At 43.0% G+C, this 17,472-nt stretch overlaps 2 protein-coding genes across 3 annotated transcripts; both read left to right on the forward strand.

Moving 5' to 3' along the window:
* Positions 1-16: 16 nt before the first annotated feature.
* tapt1b (transmembrane anterior posterior transformation 1b) lies at positions 17-8,037 on the forward strand. 2 transcript variants are annotated; one of them, XM_019862602.1, is made up of 14 exons: positions 17-333; positions 678-808; positions 1,380-1,498; positions 1,879-2,041; positions 2,129-2,264; positions 2,806-2,903; positions 3,122-3,191; positions 3,299-3,379; positions 3,787-3,896; positions 3,984-4,043; positions 4,505-4,573; positions 4,652-4,728; positions 4,811-4,986; positions 5,201-8,037. In XM_019862602.1, exons 1-14 carry the CDS (start codon positions 102-104, stop codon positions 5,464-5,466), a joined length of 1,788 nt encoding a protein of 595 aa, XP_019718161.1. In that variant the 5' UTR covers positions 17-101; the 3' UTR covers positions 5,467-8,037. The 2 variants fall into 2 exon arrangements, with proteins under 2 accessions (XP_019718161.1, XP_019718159.1); XM_019862600.1 differs by having other exon boundaries at positions 3,787-4,043.
* Positions 8,038-9,128: 1,091 nt separating this feature from the next.
* LOC109511009 (prominin-1-A-like) lies at positions 9,129-16,967 on the forward strand. The gene is made up of 10 exons (XM_019861727.1): positions 9,129-9,711; positions 14,052-14,113; positions 14,221-14,247; positions 14,340-14,545; positions 15,746-15,866; positions 15,964-16,027; positions 16,097-16,186; positions 16,383-16,406; positions 16,587-16,804; positions 16,881-16,967. The coding sequence occupies exons 1-10, from the start codon at positions 9,429-9,431 to the stop codon at positions 16,965-16,967; spliced, it is 1,182 nt and encodes a 393-aa protein (XP_019717286.1). The 5' UTR covers positions 9,129-9,428.
* The last annotated feature ends 505 nt before the right edge of the window (positions 16,968-17,472 follow it).

Raw genomic sequence — 17,472 nt, forward strand, 5'->3', positions numbered from 1 at the left:
AATTTCTCAACTTGATCTAATCATGAAGCTGGCGTAAAAAAAAATTTTTGATACTGTAAGTCTAAACCTCTGTTGGCAACCACTGCGTCACCGTGTGCGCGATGACGTCTCATCTGACGTACACGTCAGTCTCCCAGGCAGCGCGCTGTGTCGCTGAAAAGATGGCGGACTCGCTGTCTACGAGTCTTGCGGACGATCCCGAGAAGGAGGACAGGGAGAGCGGCGGCAGGACGTCGAGGACATACAGGAGCAAGTGGAAGGATGATGGCAGGGATAGCCTGCGGTTCAGCGACAAGAATGGCAGTGGAAAGGGCAAGAAACGCAACCTGTCAGGTGGGAAAGCTAGTCCGCCCAGGGGCCACTCGGGATAGCCCCTCAGTTTGACAGCGATAGCAAGCAGCCGGAGGCTTTGTTGTTGTCGCGGTTGATGAGGTGGCGATCCGGGGGGAATCTGACTGTACTGCATGGTAACGTCCTTTGGAGACGTGCACCTAATTCTTTTAACGGCATTCGAGCGTCCCGTTGCTTATACAGTAGTGACAATATTGTGCGACCTGACTGTGTTCAACACGGCACATTGACACTGTACTGTTGATCGTTTGTCAGCACCAGCTTTTTGTGCAATGTGCAACTCTTTTCCTGGAATTGACTCCATAGTGCATGTTGTGTCTGTGCAGATCTGTCCTTGGTCAGGTTTGTAACCACCGAGCTCACCAGGGGCTACTTCCTGGAGCACAACGAGGCCAAGTACACCGAGCGCAGGGAGAAGGTCTACACCTGCCTCCGCATCCCCAAGGAGCTGGAAAAGGTGATGATTTGTGTCATAAATAAAACAATGAGCTGAGTTTTAACCCGTCTGATAGACGGGATCCTATCATGCACAAGCTTAAATTGGTGGCTGACCATTCCATTGTGTAACGGAAAGCACTGTGCATTTTTAACAAAATAGGCTTCCAGTCAAATTGATCTAAATTAAGTATTTTCACTGATTGACAAAAAAAAAAAAAACATCCCGACTTTCAATCTTGAGGTGAGAATTATGCTGCACGGCTCCCACAGAGTGAGCGAACAGGCGAGTTTTTCAACACTTCTCAGACAGTTGAGCGTACAAGACCGTGAATAGGTTTGCTCTGCAGCTATTTTCAACATTTTACAATTCTCAGCACATAAAAATATCTACCACTGACAAATAATTGACCATATTTGGACATAAGGGATTTCTGCCTGCCAGCGACGATGTGTGATGTTATGTCAGTTTGTGCTAGCAGGTTATTTAGGCCAGTATGCAAGGGGCTGATTGTGTTGAATAATTTAACTACCAAATACAGTTGTTGATGTGACGCGGGCTCATGATTGCCCACTTTGTCTCTTTTGTTCAGTTGATGACATTTGGCTTCTTCCTCTGCCTGGATGCCTTCCTCTACGTCTTCACTCTGTTGCCCCTCAGAGTGCTGCTGGCCCTCCTGCAGCTTCTCACACTGCCATGCTGTGGTCTTGGGTAAGAAACAAAAACCTCCCACCCCTGTTCCTAAAGTTCCCTGTAAAAGCGAGAATGAATCTTGCCAATTTTAGTGCTGTTACAACACTGCCAAATTTGAACGATTAAAACATTTGCCGAATACATAAAATGAGACGTGATGAAAATCCTCTTCTGCCTACACATCCCTCCATCCAGAAAACTGAAACGACAAAGCAGTTTAACCACGACGGTGGGCAATATAGTTTGTCCAATTTTTTAGCAGTTATCTTCACATATTTAGTTTGGATTTAGTTTAAAATCCCGGGTCTTTTACGTGTTCCTACATTGGCAGAAATGTGGAGCGCGTTATTATTAATTGCCCATAGAGGGCAGTAGATAACTTGGTCTTGTTCCTGCAGTGGTGGGCGCCTCCTGCAGCCAGCCCAGGTGTGCGATGTCCTGAAAGGCTTCATCATGGTCCTGTGTTATTCCATGATGAGCTACGTAGACTACGCCATGATGTACCACCTCATCCGCGGCCAATCTGTCATCAAGCTTTACATCATCTACAACATGCTGGAGGTACTCGCAGGAGGATGACGAGGATCATCATTATGGTGGCGGCTAGCCTTCTCGTCATCTCCTTTCTCCCTCTTGTTTTTTTGACAGGTGGCCGACCGCCTCTTCTCATCATTCGGCCAGGACATCCTGGATGCGCTGTACTGGACGGCTACGGAGCCCAAAGAGAAGAAGCGGGCGCACATAGGTGTCATCCCCCACTTCCTCATGGCTGTGCTCTACGTCTGTATCCTTTGCTATTCGTCTCCCCGACTGTCATCAATCCCGGACGAAATATTAGAAACACGTCCTCAATCAAACACAGTGCAGTTTCCCCATCATATTTATTTTTCATTATTTATTCTAATGTCTATTTGCATGGATGTTAAACCCAAAGTCATGACACTTTTCTTATCTGCTGGACAAGGCTTTACTCATTGAAGCCATTCCATTTCACTTCACCATAGTTCCTTGTTTACCCTCGACTTAAATGGATGGCCAGCACCTCTGTCTAGGTCGCATTTCATATTTCTGGCCGCCAGTTGCTTTGCACAGCAGCATAATAAATTAACAATACAGTCTAGATCAGCAATGTACTCATCGGCTTTTTATTATTTGCATCTGCAAATATATGTTTTACAGCGTGACATCGGCTGTTTAAAAAAAACCAAGAGCCTGTCTTTTTCAGAAATAAAAAATCACATGACTAGTCTTGAATTCCGAATCCCGTAATTGGATGGGCACATCTCGAGTGTACCGTTTGATTTCTTCAACCTGCCCGATATCAGTTCTCCACGCCATCCTCATCATGGTCCAGGCCACCACGCTCAACGTCGCCTTCAACTCCCACAACAAGTCGCTCCTCACCATCATGATGTCCAATAATGTGAGTGGTACCTGCCATCTTTTTTTCAAACTTTTCCTGTCTATTTTTTGTTTCCGAAGGGGAATAAATGAACTGCCTCTTTGGGGAGAGCTGTTTCCATTTTCTCAAGTGAACGACACAGCCGGCGATTAATTGCAAAGGCATAACTAATGTTGTGGCCAATAAGTGCAAAGTCAAGATTCCATCCATTTTTTTAATTAGTTTTTGTCTCCATGCAGTTTGTGGAAATCAAAGGAAGCGTGTTCAAGAAGTTTGAGAAGAACAACCTTTTCCAGATGTCAAACAGCGGTAAGTGGGTCCACGCACACGATGAAGCCAAAATGTAAAATTTAAGAGGCACTTTGTCGGTTAATCCAGGCTTCCTTTTGTCTCTTTGTTTTGTTTGTCGCCCGCAGACATAAAAGAAAGGTTCACGAACTATATCCTCCTGCTCATCGTCTGTTTAAGGAACATGGAGCAGTTCTCCTGGAATCCCGGTAACCATATTACACAAAGACGTGTACCAGAAAAAGGGACCCTTAATACGTAGCATTGAATGCTACGAAGTCGGTCAAAGTGTCAAGAAGTTTCATAGTTATTCGGTCCTGTCTATTATCCTCAAAACATGACAGGAACACACCATTTTGGGACACATCTCTTCATCAGTCAGGCGTTGGACAAGACCCTTTTTTTTCTGCATAAGTTTTTTGTGTTCGCGTGTGTGTCGCACACTGGTTATCCACCAGGGGATAATACAATACTTTACATAGTTATTGCACAAAGAAGATAACGTCTTCTAATATCTTCCTAATCTTTGCAGTATGTTCTTTGTTAAAAGAAAAAAAAATCCCCCGATATGTAAAAGATTGAATATCAGACACCCATGCTGTTGTTGTTCTCTCAGAACACCTGTGGGTGCTGTTTCCCGACGTGGGCATGGTGATCGCCTCCGAAATAGCGGTGGACGTGGTCAAGCACGCCTTCATCACCAAATTCAACGACATCAGCGCTGACGTGAGCGCCGTTCACACCAGAGGAAGCCCGCCGAGGCAGGATGTTGCGACACGTCTGATAATTTGTTGTCTTTTTTTAACGTCACAGGTGTACGGAGAGTACCGAGCCAGTCTCGCCTTCGACCTGGTCAGCAGTCGACAGAAAAACGTGAGATGTCGCAATATTTTGTGTATTTGGGGTTGGGGTTGGGGGTGGGGCATTTGTGCGTGCGTGTATACGTTTTAAATCAACTAAATTGGAAATACAAGTTTGTGTTTATTGTCATATGAACAATAGGTAGACATGTTGATTCAAGATTTTGAGTTAACAACATATACAAATTCTACCCACACAGTACTGATGAATTAAAGCTACCAAGATATGGGTGACCGGGTTATTGGTATAGCTGGATTAAAAAAAAAAAAAATACTCATTGCAAGATTTTCAAAAAAGAAGTAGCACATTTCCTCTTGCCAGGGGTCGCCACAGCAAGTCACTCACATGATCTGTTTGGCAGCTTTTTTGGTGATGGCATACCTCCTGTTGTGGATTGTAGATACGCAAGTAAAGAAATATACAGATGATGGTTGTGGGTTGATAATATTGTGCTTGTGCGTGCGTGCGTGCAGGCATATACAGACTACAGCGATTCTGTCTCCAGGAGAATGGGCTTCATTCCTCTTCCTCTAGCACTGCTGGTCAGTTGCCTGATACAGAAACATTTATTTCTTGTCATGTGTAGTGCAAAGTTATGTTGCATCCGCTTCTTTACCCAGCTGATCCGCGTGGTGAGCAGCTCAGTGAAGATCCAGGGATCGCTCTCCTTGATGTGTGTGCTGCTGTTCTATTTTGGGTAAATGTCGGCCTTCGTGCTCACTTTTTTTCCTTTTTTTTCCTAAGTACCTCCCCCCACGGTGTCATTTGTTTGTGAGCAGGCTGATCACTCTGAAGGTGCTAAACAGCATTGTCCTGCTGGGCACGTCGTGCGCCTTCGTCAAGGACGCAAATATGGAGGAGAAACTCTTTGACCCGCCGCCCTCGGCCGTGTCCAGCCGCGTCAACTCCCGGGCTCACCGCACCAAGCCACCTCACACTGCCGCGACGCAGCAAGGTAGCATCAACGACATTTAGTTAGCACAAAAACTAGGATCCTAACACGCTGGAGACGCTATGTCTCTCTTGTGGCCTATGAACACCTCAGGGTTTTGCCGGGAGAGCTGGATCTACCCCCATGACCCAATCCCGGATAGGATAGGGATACATAGTGGACAGGGAGTGATTCCTAGGAAAGCCACTGTGACTAAACCCCACAATTCCCCCCACAGAACCGACGACGGACAAAGCCGGAATACCCTTGGCGTCAGTCAGCCCGCAACCGGTCTACGTGGCAGAGAACACCACACTCCCCGGCGCCACGCTCGCCAAGAGCGACTCTGACACATTCCTCACCACACCCGACGAGGAGGACGACGTCATCAAGATCATCAACACGGACACGGGCATGGACGAGGAGGTGCTGGCGCGCCGGACCCCCAAGAAAGACTTGCTGGAGATCGACCGCTTCACCATCTGCGGCAACCGCATCGACTGAACGCCACAACGGCAGTGGCGACCGATCAGTATTTATTAATTTATTACAGACACAAACCAGCTGAGGCTTGAAGCTGTTACTACATGCCGGTCCGTGGCAACAAGTTCACCAGGGCTTGCTGGACCCGCTGCCGGTTGCTGCGCGACCTGCTTCAGACAGCGTGGAGACAGCAGTCACGGAAACCGGCGATGTGAAACTGTTGCTGTCATGGGTACAACTGCGCAGTGTTTTTTTTAAAAGCACAAACCATAGTTGGCCATTCTTTTAAGAAGAAATTAATTTGAGAGGGGTTTTTTTTTGTACTTCTTTTTAAATAGTGAACTAATTTGAGGTTTTTATCTGAAGTGGTAGACTTGTAACAAGTTGGAAGTCTGTTGCCATTTTTTTAAAAAACATGTTACTGAGTCATTAGGCCGTTTCATGCGGTCTGGAAAAGCCGGCAATTGTTTTGCCTTCAGGGTAGTTATCTTGTTTGCTAGGGTAGAATAATGATTTGGAGAGGATAGTGACTGAGCCCTATCGCGAATCATCATCTGACCTCTCCCCAGTATCTACAGGTGTGCCCCAGGGCTCCACCCTGTGTCCCTTGTGCTTCATCATCTCTCTTGTCCTCCTCAAAAATCGCTTAAAAATAGCATTTATTATTATCATTAGAGTATCGTTAAAAAGGAGTGCTCAGGTGCCTTGATGTTATTTGGTCAATATGCACGACACAGGAAGAATTACAGCACAGTTAGAAACAACATGGTTTTGGGGGGGGTTGGTTTTGTCTCATGCAAATGAGCACTGTTCACCAGGCACCTCTGGACTATAGAACCAACGCAGATTATAACTTTCGTTCGCATGGTGATGAAGGACAAAGCGAGGGTTACTACGAGTCAATGGTGTAAATAAAAAAGCGAACTGGTAGAAGACAAATTTCATTACCAAGCTGCCAAATTACGCAAAATTAATTGAGCACATTTGTGCATGTGGTGGAAAAAAAGGTCACTTTTACATTATAATTTCCCTTCAACACCTGACACTCACTTCTTCCACCCTGTAGTTTTGCTGCGTCAACGCCGATGACTCTGATGTGGCAGTTTTGGGGGCATTTCTATGTGTGAAAAAGGCTAATGACAACCAATACAAGTATAGCTGAACACCTTTTACACCTGGCGTGGGGAGACGTTTTTTCCGATCAGGTGACATTTTTTAACGCGCTCAAAGGGCCAAAATATGGTGCAATCAAATGTTATATATTTGATGAGCATCTGTGGGGCTTTTTCTAACGGTCCCGCTGAGGTCCGCGGACCAAAGGTTGCCCACCACTGCTTTCAGTCCAGAAGATTTTTAAAAATCTTTTGACATAGCGGGTATGGGAGTTTTAATGAGACTGCCCTCATATCATGTGGTTAAATGATCAAATGACCAAATTTGCTCTCTTTTTCTTCTCGTCATGTGCACGAGCATCCGTTTTAGCTAATTTTGTTTCCAAATAATCTCCGTACAATCCGTCAAGAACAACTTTTTGCGGGTAAAAGGACTGAAACAAGAACATTTTCAACTCATTCTACATAAAATATATGAAATAATCTGTAAAAAATGTAATAAATTTTGGGTTGTAAATGTCTTTTGACACCATCCCGCTGATCCAGATCGGTGGGAGGTCACCATCACATTGTTTTTGTACTGAATTATTTGTAATAGCATGAGAACATATTTAAAGGCCGCTATCATTTGGAGTTAAATTCCGTTTTGGTTCCATCTGAATTTTAATTTCAAAAACGGCAAACAACTCCACTTCCCTCATGCTTGTCTCATGTTATATACAGTGGCGAGAAAAAGTACACACACCCCTGTTCAAATGACAGGTTTTTCTGATCCAGAAGAAGAGACCATTTGAAAAGTTTTATAAACTTTTACAAGAACTGGGAAAAAAAAATTGAGAGCTAAAGTAAAAACAAACAGCTGAGGTAATGTGGTGGCATAAGTGTGCACACCCTCTTACAACTGTGGATGTGTCACAATCAAACTCATGTTGAATGCAAATAAGCACGCGCTTCCCCCCGCCCATTTAAAGTGCCTTTGATTAACCCCAAATAAATCGCAGCTGTTCTAGTTTTTTTTTCCCCCTTAAAAGATGTATTTTTCAATTGTGTTGCCCTGATGATCAGGCACATTAAGGATGTGAAAATTTTTGATCTGATTTTTCTTGATTTTTTTTTTTTAAATTAAGTGGACTCCCGCATATTCGTGATTTGGCATTCACAGATTTTTTTAAATATATTTTTGTATTTTGGGGGGCTGGGCAAACCCCATTTTTAATGAAAAACATTCTTAGTTATTTATCCCATCCTCCATCCTTATCTTCCTGGGTCCACTGTATATCACAAAAACCTGGCATTAGATGGTGGGTGTGTAGACTTCAGCTGTATCTAAATACAGCCATCTCATCTTTTACTTGCTGCCTCTTTGATTGTTTAACTGAACAATGTTACTGATAGCTTCTTGATTCGCTTCTTGCTCAGTGAGCGTGTGCGTGCGAGACGTCATCTTCACAGAAGAGGAATAAAAGTTTTTGTTTTGTAATGCTTTCTTGTGTTGTGTTTTAATACATTTAGTGACCTCACCCAGCTGGACTAGTCATGTAATCATGTGTTTAGTATTGTGGTTGTATTTTGAAGTGGTGTACAACTGCGCCGCATTGAACTGACAGCTGCTTTTAATAATTGTGGGGTGGACTAACAAATGGTTTGAAACCACTGTCACTTTGATGCAGTGCAATAAGTTAGTTGTTTTAAAACATGAACAAACAATTTATGATTATAAATAACTCATGTCAGGGTAAGTATACGGCATGCATGGGAAAATGGCCGAAAAATCACAGCTATCAACATTTTCAAATAAAAAAAATATGGGGCTGACCAGGGGCCACAGAGTACAATGGGGGGCCATCGCCAACCCTGGCCACCATGGTGCCCCTCTACTAAATTGTTCATTGTCTTTACACGATTTCAGTGCTTAATTTCAAAAATAGTTAATGTATTTAAAAACGTAATCATATTTTATTTGCTTCTTGTGTGTCTATTACTGATTTCATTGTTCAAATATATATATATATATATTTCAAATCTTATGTAGACAAATATGTCAGTTTTTATGGTTTCTTATTTTCTTGATGTATTTAATGTATATTGTAGGTTTTCTATATATACTTTCATATGACATACAGAACAAATATTTAGTTTTAATTTGCTCTATTCACAGTCATTATTTACACAAACAGAATTATTCGCAAATGGTAAATTCTCATATATTAAACATGTTATGCACAAAATTTCAATATAATCATTATTATTTTTATTTAATACTGCTCCTGCATTGAATCTGAATTAAAATGGGTCGGGTGTACCTTATATTGTGTCCGAATTATAAAAAGATAATGGTTTAAAACCGCGTAACTCAAGGGACCGTCAAGAAATGTAAGCACTTTCCCCAAGCATTCGATCGGTTTCTCTACCTTGTGCTCATCAAATTATTCAATCACAAGATTTTAAAGTAAGCTTCAATATCTTTAACACATGTTCATTTCGTTTCCGTTTTATTTTTAATTTTACGCAGCCATTATTGTGTGCGTTATTTTGAGGACGTCCTCTGGCCGGTGTCAAACGGGATTTAGAGCTCAGCGGGCGGGCGGATGAGTGACAGGCGACCTGCTACATGTCCTCTTTTCACTCCAACCAGTCGAAGGAGCGAAGGACCCCCGGGAAAAATGCGCGTCGAAAGTCCGGACGGAGCCGACTGGAGATAACGAGAGTGTAGAGATAATTACTGCTTGATTGTGTGGTTGTACCCTGCTCAGGTGTGAGGTCTTCCGGAGCTTGGACTGGAGCGGGCAGGTGTCGAACCCCCCGGATTTAATTTTTGTCTTTCACCCCCCACCCTCCTGGAATTTGTCTTTTTTTCCCGCTTCCGGAGCCATGTTCTGGACACGGTGGCTCGTCCTGCTGCTCTGCTGGTGGAAGGCCGCCACCGCCACCACCACGGCCGCGAGCGGCCAGTATCAGCAGCCGAGGCAGGGTGACCCGAGAGCGGACACCCACCAGCAGCGCTCGCCTCCACCGGTGGAGCCGCTGGATTTTGGCTTCGTCCCGGCGGCGGTGTACGACACCCACGCGTACTACGAGCCAGGGACCATCGGGATACTCTTCCACATGGTCCACGCTTTTCTCTACATTGTCCAACCTAACTCCTTCCCTAAAGGTCAGATTATTAGAAGTTATTCGGACTCATAAAATCCTTTATTATTTTTTTCCGGTATTCAGCGACTTCCACATTTCTTCACCAATTCAAATCATTCCCAATTGCCATGCCCTCAAATTGCCTCCGAAAAAGTTTTCAAAATTTCAATGTAGATTTTCCCAAAGTGGATCTCAGGATTTTTAATGGGTCATCAATTGTGCCCACAGTTTTTTGGGGTGGCACAGAGGTTCTTTTTTGATATTGTTTTTTAAAATAATTTACACTTGAAGTGGTTGTTCGATCGTGACATACAAAAATCCTAAATCAAATTTTCTATGAATACAGTTCATACACTCTTGTGTCAATTGATTAGGTGCGTCTAGGACTGGGCGATTCATTCAAGTTGATTTGTCAGAACAAATTAGTTTTTGTTTTTTTGTAGATTTTGTTGTTTTTTGCAGATTCCGTAGTTCAAAACGTGCTTCTGCGGATGTGTACTGCTTATACAAACATAGACCGGAACAGAGTGGAGCTCGTTTACAAAGACCGTGTTTCCAAATTAGATAATTATTTTCTCACTATAATTAGCCACCTTCTCAACCCTTCTCCATACAAAAGATCATTTTTGAATCTCTGGTGTAGCTGGTTAAGATGGAGGCCCTCACACGGACAGTCCAGGTGGCATGTGCCGCTAGCTAAACAACAAAGTCCAAATGTGTGCCATCGATGAGCATTCGCTATTTACACACCGATGCTATTTACACACTGTAGATAATGTGCATGACATCCTGGTCGTTAGGTCCATTTTATTGGAACATCAGGTTAAAATATGTTCATGAGTGCAGTTGTCAGATTGAAAGTACCATATGTTACTGTTCATATACCTTTTGCTCGCGCATATGTGATGCTTCATGAATGCAGTCGGCCACCTGTCTTGATAAAGAGACCGTCCAGCATCCTTCAGTGCTTTAATGTGTTCTCTTTCGATTCTCAATAAGCTCGGAAATGAATGTGGCACAGCATTCAACCACTAATACTCAGTTTTCTGTTCAGGAATGATTAAAGAACTAGAATTTGTCTTCCTAATCATTACAAAGTAATGTGCTTTACTATCTTTTTTTTTTGTAGAGCGGTACAGTGGAAACTACAGGAATTATATCTGCAAGCAGCGAATGACAAAATTCTCAAGGCTCCCTTTTCATGGAATTTGTCCTATAGAAGCTGCCTCAGAAAAAAAAAAGTCAGACTTCTTGATGGATTTTGAAACTAGTGTTGGGGGGGGCTATCTTTTTATGATATTGCTACAGACCAAAATGGCCGACTTCCAGTTCAATTCAGCCCATGGATCTTTAAGGCTTTTTTTTGTTTGTTTTTTGTGTGCATCCATTTATGAGAGACATTTCCACCAAATTTTGTGTCACACTTGATGTTGGGGGCCACTCTATTCATAACATTCAGCTACTTCAGACTGTTTCAAACCAAAATGCCTTACTTGCTGGTCAGTTAAAAGGTATAGGTCCTTGAGACTGTTTTGTGCGCCAAAATGTCTGACTACCTGCTTAAATTTTTGGCATGAGACTTTTTCATGGGTCTTGTTATGATAGACATGTCAACCCAATTTCATGCTGACTGGTGGAAGGCTGCTGAGTGAGTTCCGGATGTTGTGATGTTAATCCCATAAAGGAATGTTATGACCAGATTATTGCGAGTAACGGTTCAATACTCATGAACGGCGTGAAGTCAGCAACGGGTCACCAGGTGGAATCCTCGTAGATGAAGTTTTAGTCACGCCACGTTCAAAGATGTCTCCTGTTATCAGTCACTGTGGACGTCAGACTTCTTGATGTATTTTGAAACTAGTGTTGGGGGGGGGTGGCTATCTTTTTATGATATTGCTACAGACCAAAATGGCCGACTTCCAGTTCAATTCAACCCATGGATCTTCAAGGCTTTTTTTTGTTTGTTTTTTGTGTGCATCCATTTATGAGAGACATTTCCACCAAATTTGTGTCACATTTGATGTTGGGGGCCACTCTATTCATAACATTCAGCTACTTCAGACTGTTTCAAACCAAAATGCCTTACTTGCTGGTCAGTTAAAAGGTATAGGTCCTTGAGACTGTTTTGTGCGCCAAAATGTCTGACTACCTGCTTAAATTTTTGGCATGAGACTTTTTCATGGGTCTTGTTATGATAGACATGTCAACCCAATTTCATGCTGACTGGTGGAAGGCTGCTGAGTGAGTTCCTGCTGTTGTGATGTTAATCCCATAAATGAATGTTATGACCAGATTATTGCGAGTAACGGTTCAATACTCATGAACGGCGTGAAGTCAGCAACGGGTCACCAGGTGGAATCCTCGTAGATGAAGTTTTAGTCACGCCACGTTCAAAGATGTCTCCTGTTATCAGTCACTGTGGACATGAGTGGTCACGTTGGTGTGTTGTCGCAGTGAAATAGGATTGGAAGCCTTTAAATCGCTGCCATTTTTGGTTCGGCCAGCGGAGCTGGCTAATCAATTAACAGATCAGCGATTATGGGAGGCTTTCTTCAGTCACCTGCATCACCGCGTAAAACTTTAATCCAGCGGGACCATATGCTGCCACGGCCACGAACTTTCTGCCCTGAGGTGGTCCACACCTGTGGAATTGTTGGGCAGATCACCACAAATGTGTCCGTGTCAGTATTGGTCAGGTGCATGCAATGGGTCCTTTGGAATTTTTCATTATAGTTTGTTTCTATTTTGTTTTTCTTCTTTAGGAAGTTTTTTATTTGTTTTTAGAGCTTTTAATTTGTTTGACAATGCTTTACTTTTTAGTTGAGTTTTTGTGTTAGCTTTAGTTTTTAAATTTTTTTTTTTTTTATATATGGAGTATTTGATGAGTGCAAGACAGAAAAAAAGTCACTATTGTGTAATAAAATCAACTATTATTCCAAAATGACTGTTTGACCTTCAGGATGGCCTAACCATAATACTGAAATAAATATATTTAAAATACTTTGTCAACGCCAAAGCTCATGTATGAAATTAATGGACAAAGATGAACACAGAGCACATTTTTACGATATTTATCATTAGTTTTTACAGTTTTTACGAACTTGAAGACACAAACACTTGCCGTACAGAAAATGGGCCATTCTTGTTTTGTCTGTTGGACTCCATGACTGTATAGGCCATTCTTTTTTGTCTGTAGGACTCCATGACTGGGAATCGGCTGGAGACGTGTGTGGCGCAGTGGAGGAGTGGTTTGCAACCTTTTTTTCTAAATGACATACTTTGGCAGGAGCAGGAAGGCAGACGGACCTGTGAAGGATTTTTTTTCTGAATTATTGAACAGAATTTCAAGTTTGAACTTTTGTTGAATTCTTCTTCTGTGAAATTGCGACACTTGTTTATCCCCCTCGCCTTCCCGTCGCTCCTTTCGTTTGCAGTATCCTCCCTTCCTACTGGGTCACTGAACTAAGCTGTCTAAGCTTAGCTGCCCTCTGCAGCTAATGCTAACTAAGAAGCTGTGGAAAAAAAAAACAGGTGGTGCCGATGGGACATGACCCATCCCCCCCATCGCCCATCACATGTCCTCACCAGATTCACCAACATCTTCTTACTTGGCCCAACTATGGCTTTCTCCTATTGACACCATATCTTTCAAAACAGGATGCCATTTTTTAGGACTTGGCGACTTACTTGCCAAAAACTTGGTAAAGACTTGACTCTCAAGGGACGAGAATAAAAAAAAAAGAATCCAGCGTCCACAGTTTCAGGAACGAATCTGTTCCTGGTGATGCTGCTCCGGATTCAACGTAGCATCAGGGGAGGGAATGGAAGACAATATGTGTAGGATGAAGATCCTTATTGTCAAGGCCCAATTTTTGCGTGGATGTCAAAGTGTTCCTAATGAAGTGACTGGTGATTGTATGGAAGTGTGTGGGTGGGTGTTTGCCCGCTGACTAACAGTGGAGGGGGCAGGGGTTGAGTCACGGCACAGGTAAGCTTAACACTTGCTGACCTACATAAACAAGTTGGCAGCTGGACTGGAATCACACTGTTGTTCCCTTTTGGAAAGAAAATGTCTCCCAGTGATTGTCTAACATAAATCCGTCCATCCATGTTATTGTCGTTTTCTTCATTTGGCGAGCTGTAGAACTCTTCCAGCTTCCATCAAATAGTTACTGCATATAGACTATTAGTAAAGAAAACTTCACAGTTGAAATTAAAAATGGTTGGCAGATGATTGAACTTGCATTTTTTTTCACTTGGCAATAATTGTGGTCAAGTATGACAATTTCACATTTTGCTGGGCAGAATTCAATTGTGACCCCAATTCAAAAATCACCCAAATCATTTTTTTTCTCTTTTCAGATCTGATTGTTAAAGTCATTCAGCAAAATATGGGAGGACTCAAATTTGAAGAATGGAGAAAGGTTTGTGCTCTGGTTCATTTTGTACAGCTTTGAGACATCAAGTCACAATTTTAACGATTGATATTACCATTTTTTTCCTACGTCTCCTTATCATACACTTGATGCAGCCAGACAATGTCGTCCTCCTGCTCGAGGTATGCCCCTGACGACGTTCAACGTCAGTATAATCAACCGGATTGATTGACAAGGGTGACTGACAGGTGTTGTATCTTCACCCACTCAACAGGGGGCCTACTATGAGCTGGGGTTCCTGGTGTGCGCGACCGTCGGCGTTTTGTTCGTGGTCCTGGTCCCCGTGTTGGGCATGTGCTTCTGTGTTTGTCGTTGCTGCGAGAATTGCGGCGGAGAGATGCACCAGAGACAAAGGAAAAACGCCGATTGCCGACGAGGTTTCTTCACCACCACGCTCATCGCCACCACCATCACCATCATGTGAGGACTCCAAAACAATTTCATCTTGCTAACCTAGCAACAAACCACAGATACAAAAAAATATATACACACAATTTTTTGGGAGGGTGGATATTTTTCCTCTTCATTTAATGCTTGGTTTAGCTTGTCGCTAGGCAGAATTCATTGGGCGCAATTCCAACTGCCCCGCTACATGTGGCTAGGCAGAATTCATCAGGCTGTTTTATAACTGCTTGTTGCTTGTTAAAGTTTGATTGTAACTGCACCACCACTACTTGCTTGGCAGATTTGACATGGCTCGATTATAGCTGCCTCTTTACTTATTGTTCGGTCGAATCCATAACGCTTGATTGTAACTGCTCTTCTGGTTTTTGCTAGGCAAGGACTAATTTACCAGTGCTAGCTTTGTGTTACCTTGTAGGAATAATATGGGCTCAATTCATAACTGCCCCATTACTTGCTGCTAATCAGAATTCATAGGCCGCAGTTATAACTACCCGTTTGCTTGTTGCTAGGCAGAATCAATCAAGGGCTCAATCTTAATTGCCCCACCACCTGTTGAAAGGTGTTTCGTAAGGTTCGATTATAGCTCCTAGAATGAATTCGTTGACTTGATGACAACTTCCCACTCGAATGTTACAAGACAGAATTCATAAGGCTTGATTATAACTACCAGAGATCATATGGCATGATTACAAATGGCCAGCCACTTGTTGCTCGGCAGAATTTAGAGGGCTCAGTCATAACCATCCAACCATTTGCTGGTAGTGAGAATTCATTGGGCTAAATTATAACTGCCCTATTACTTGTTGCTAGGTTGAGTTCATTTGGCGCAGTCAAAACTACTCAAAGACTTGCTGTTGCCTGGTAGAATTCTCACTGGGCTCTCTTACAAGAGCTTTGGCAGCTTAAGCAGAATTTGTAGGCCGCAATTCTAACTTCCTGTCATCGGTTGCTCGACAGAATTACTGGGCCACCATCATGGCTGTTTCGATGCTTGTTGTGAGGGAGACTTCATGGGGCTCAATTGTAACTGCCCCATCACCTGTTGCAGTTCAAATTCTTCTTACATTTATTTTAGATAACATGATTTAAAAAAACAACAACTACCCCTTCCCTGTGTTGGAGCCATTGCTTCCCTTGAACTCCCAGTTCTCTTTTTTTTTTTTTTGTATTTACATTCAAAAGCAAATTAAATGTTCTGTGTACTGTATGTGTTAGTCTGGGGGTACTCGTGGCCTACGCAGCAAACCACAACCTGAGCTCGCACATCAAGAGCACTCGGCGGTTCATTAACACCAACATCAGAGACTTGAAGACATTCGCCAACAACACACCCGCGGTAAGCACTTTTTCCCCTCACTTATTCACTCATTCAGGTGGTTCAAAAAACCTTAAATTCACTTTTTTTTTTTTTTTTTTGGGCCACTTTCTTGCAGCAAATCGAATACATGACCGCCCAGTACACGACAGTCAAAAATAAAGTCCTGTCCGAACTCGACAGTAAGTGGGTGTACTGTACATTTAATGGATTCCGTCACAAATGTTGCCTTCAGTGTCTTATCGTGATAGATATTGGACCTTTACTGGGCGGGAGGATTCACAGTCAGCTGGAAAAGGAAGTGGTTCCGTCCCTGGACACGGCCTTGCGCATGGCAGGAGGTACGCCCGTTAGCCTTCTTTGAAATGTTGGTTTCATCTGAAAGATGCTCTTTGAGAACCCCTGCTTAATTTTGTAGCTCAAGCCTGTACCTGAAAAAGGGGTATATGACGTACGTCGCATAAATGAGCACATTGTGTTAAAAAAAAACTATTGTCCTGTTTTTTTTTTCATCTCACATGTTCTTTTCTTCTAAAGTTAAAGTTGAGAATGCAATCAAAGGTAACGGGAAAATATCCTGGATTTGTGTTTGTGACTAGACGTGTCAGTGGACCGGTTCTTGCGTGGTGTTCTGTCTTTAGTTTTGTGCTCTTGTGCTCCTTGTGGTTTTTTAAAAATGTCTATTTCTTCTTAATTTTGGGGCTCGAAATGTATTTCTGAGCAAAACATGTTGGCTTGCAGCCATGCGTGAGACAAAGGAGGCGCTGGAGAGCGTCAGCTCATCGCTGCAAATCCTCCAAGAAGGCACAGACGCGCTCAAGGACAGTCTGTCCACAGAGAGAGCGTCACTGTCCAACACCTTGTCGGACCCGGCCTGCACCAACGGCGCCGTGTCGCCGAGCTGCAACGCCATCCGCGCCACGCTTTTCCAGCTGGGCGTCAACGCCGACTTCTCAAAGGTGACCCCGGAGCCACGTTTCAAAATAAATGAAGGCGAGCTCGATGGATAAACTCTTTTATTGTCTTCTTTTGCAGCTCCCGGATGTCGACTTTGCCTTGGAGAATGTCCACACGGTCCTGAAGACAGACCTCAGTAACATTATACAGAAGGTCCGCTGTTAACAGGCACTTTTTTTTTTCAGAAACATCAAAGACAATTAGTAACGCGACATCAAAAGCAGTTTAGTTTTGAAAGATAGATACGAGAATTAAAAGGGGAGTTTTCCGTTTTCAAACTGCTATCATGATTTGAACGTAGCCGACCCACCGCTCACGTTATGGTTGTCATTGACCCTAACGTCCGTCCATTATCTGAAGCGCGTTTTTCCTAAGCATCAAAGACCGCTGTACGTTTTAGATGGGGAACTACATACTGTATATGGGTTCATGTATAAATAGATGACAATTTCAAGTTTTCAATGAATCAAATGTACGTTTTTTTTTTTCTTTTTCGTAAACAGGAGTAGTAATGTAACTTGGCGTGTTTTCGACTTGCCCTCATCTGTGATCCAAACGCTGATTTTTAAATTGGAAATTGTGAGTCGGACTTTGAGTCGAACTGATCTTAAAGATAATTTAGTCGTCCAAGAGCAGGTTTATTTCTCATTTTTAGTTTCTAACCCCGCCT

Source organism: Hippocampus comes, unplaced genomic scaffold (genome assembly GCF_001891065.2).
Source record: "Hippocampus comes isolate QL1 unplaced genomic scaffold, H_comes_QL1_v1.1 scaffold7, whole genome shotgun sequence".
Lineage (NCBI taxonomy): Eukaryota > Metazoa > Chordata > Actinopteri > Syngnathiformes > Syngnathidae > Hippocampus > Hippocampus comes.

Bases quoted from the DNA above. Each gene is read 5' to 3' on its own strand.
- tapt1b (XM_019862600.1), top strand. From the start codon at position 102: ATGACGTCTCATCTGACGTACACGTCAGTCTCCCAGGCAGCGCGCTGT. The intron at 809-1,379 runs GTGATGATTTGT...TCTTTTGTTCAG, and splicing joins TCCCCAAGGAGCTGGAAAAG to TTGATGACATTTGGCTTCTT. The intron at 2,042-2,128 runs GTACTCGCAGGA...TTTTTTTGACAG, and splicing joins TCATCTACAACATGCTGGAG to GTGGCCGACCGCCTCTTCTC.
- LOC109511009 (XM_019861727.1), top strand. From the start codon at position 9,429: ATGTTCTGGACACGGTGGCTCGTCCTGCTGCTCTGCTGGTGGAAGGCC. The intron at 16,028-16,096 runs GTAAGTGGGTGT...TTATCGTGATAG, and splicing joins AGTCCTGTCCGAACTCGACA to ATATTGGACCTTTACTGGGC. The intron at 16,407-16,586 runs GTAACGGGAAAA...GTTGGCTTGCAG, and splicing joins AGTTGAGAATGCAATCAAAG to CCATGCGTGAGACAAAGGAG.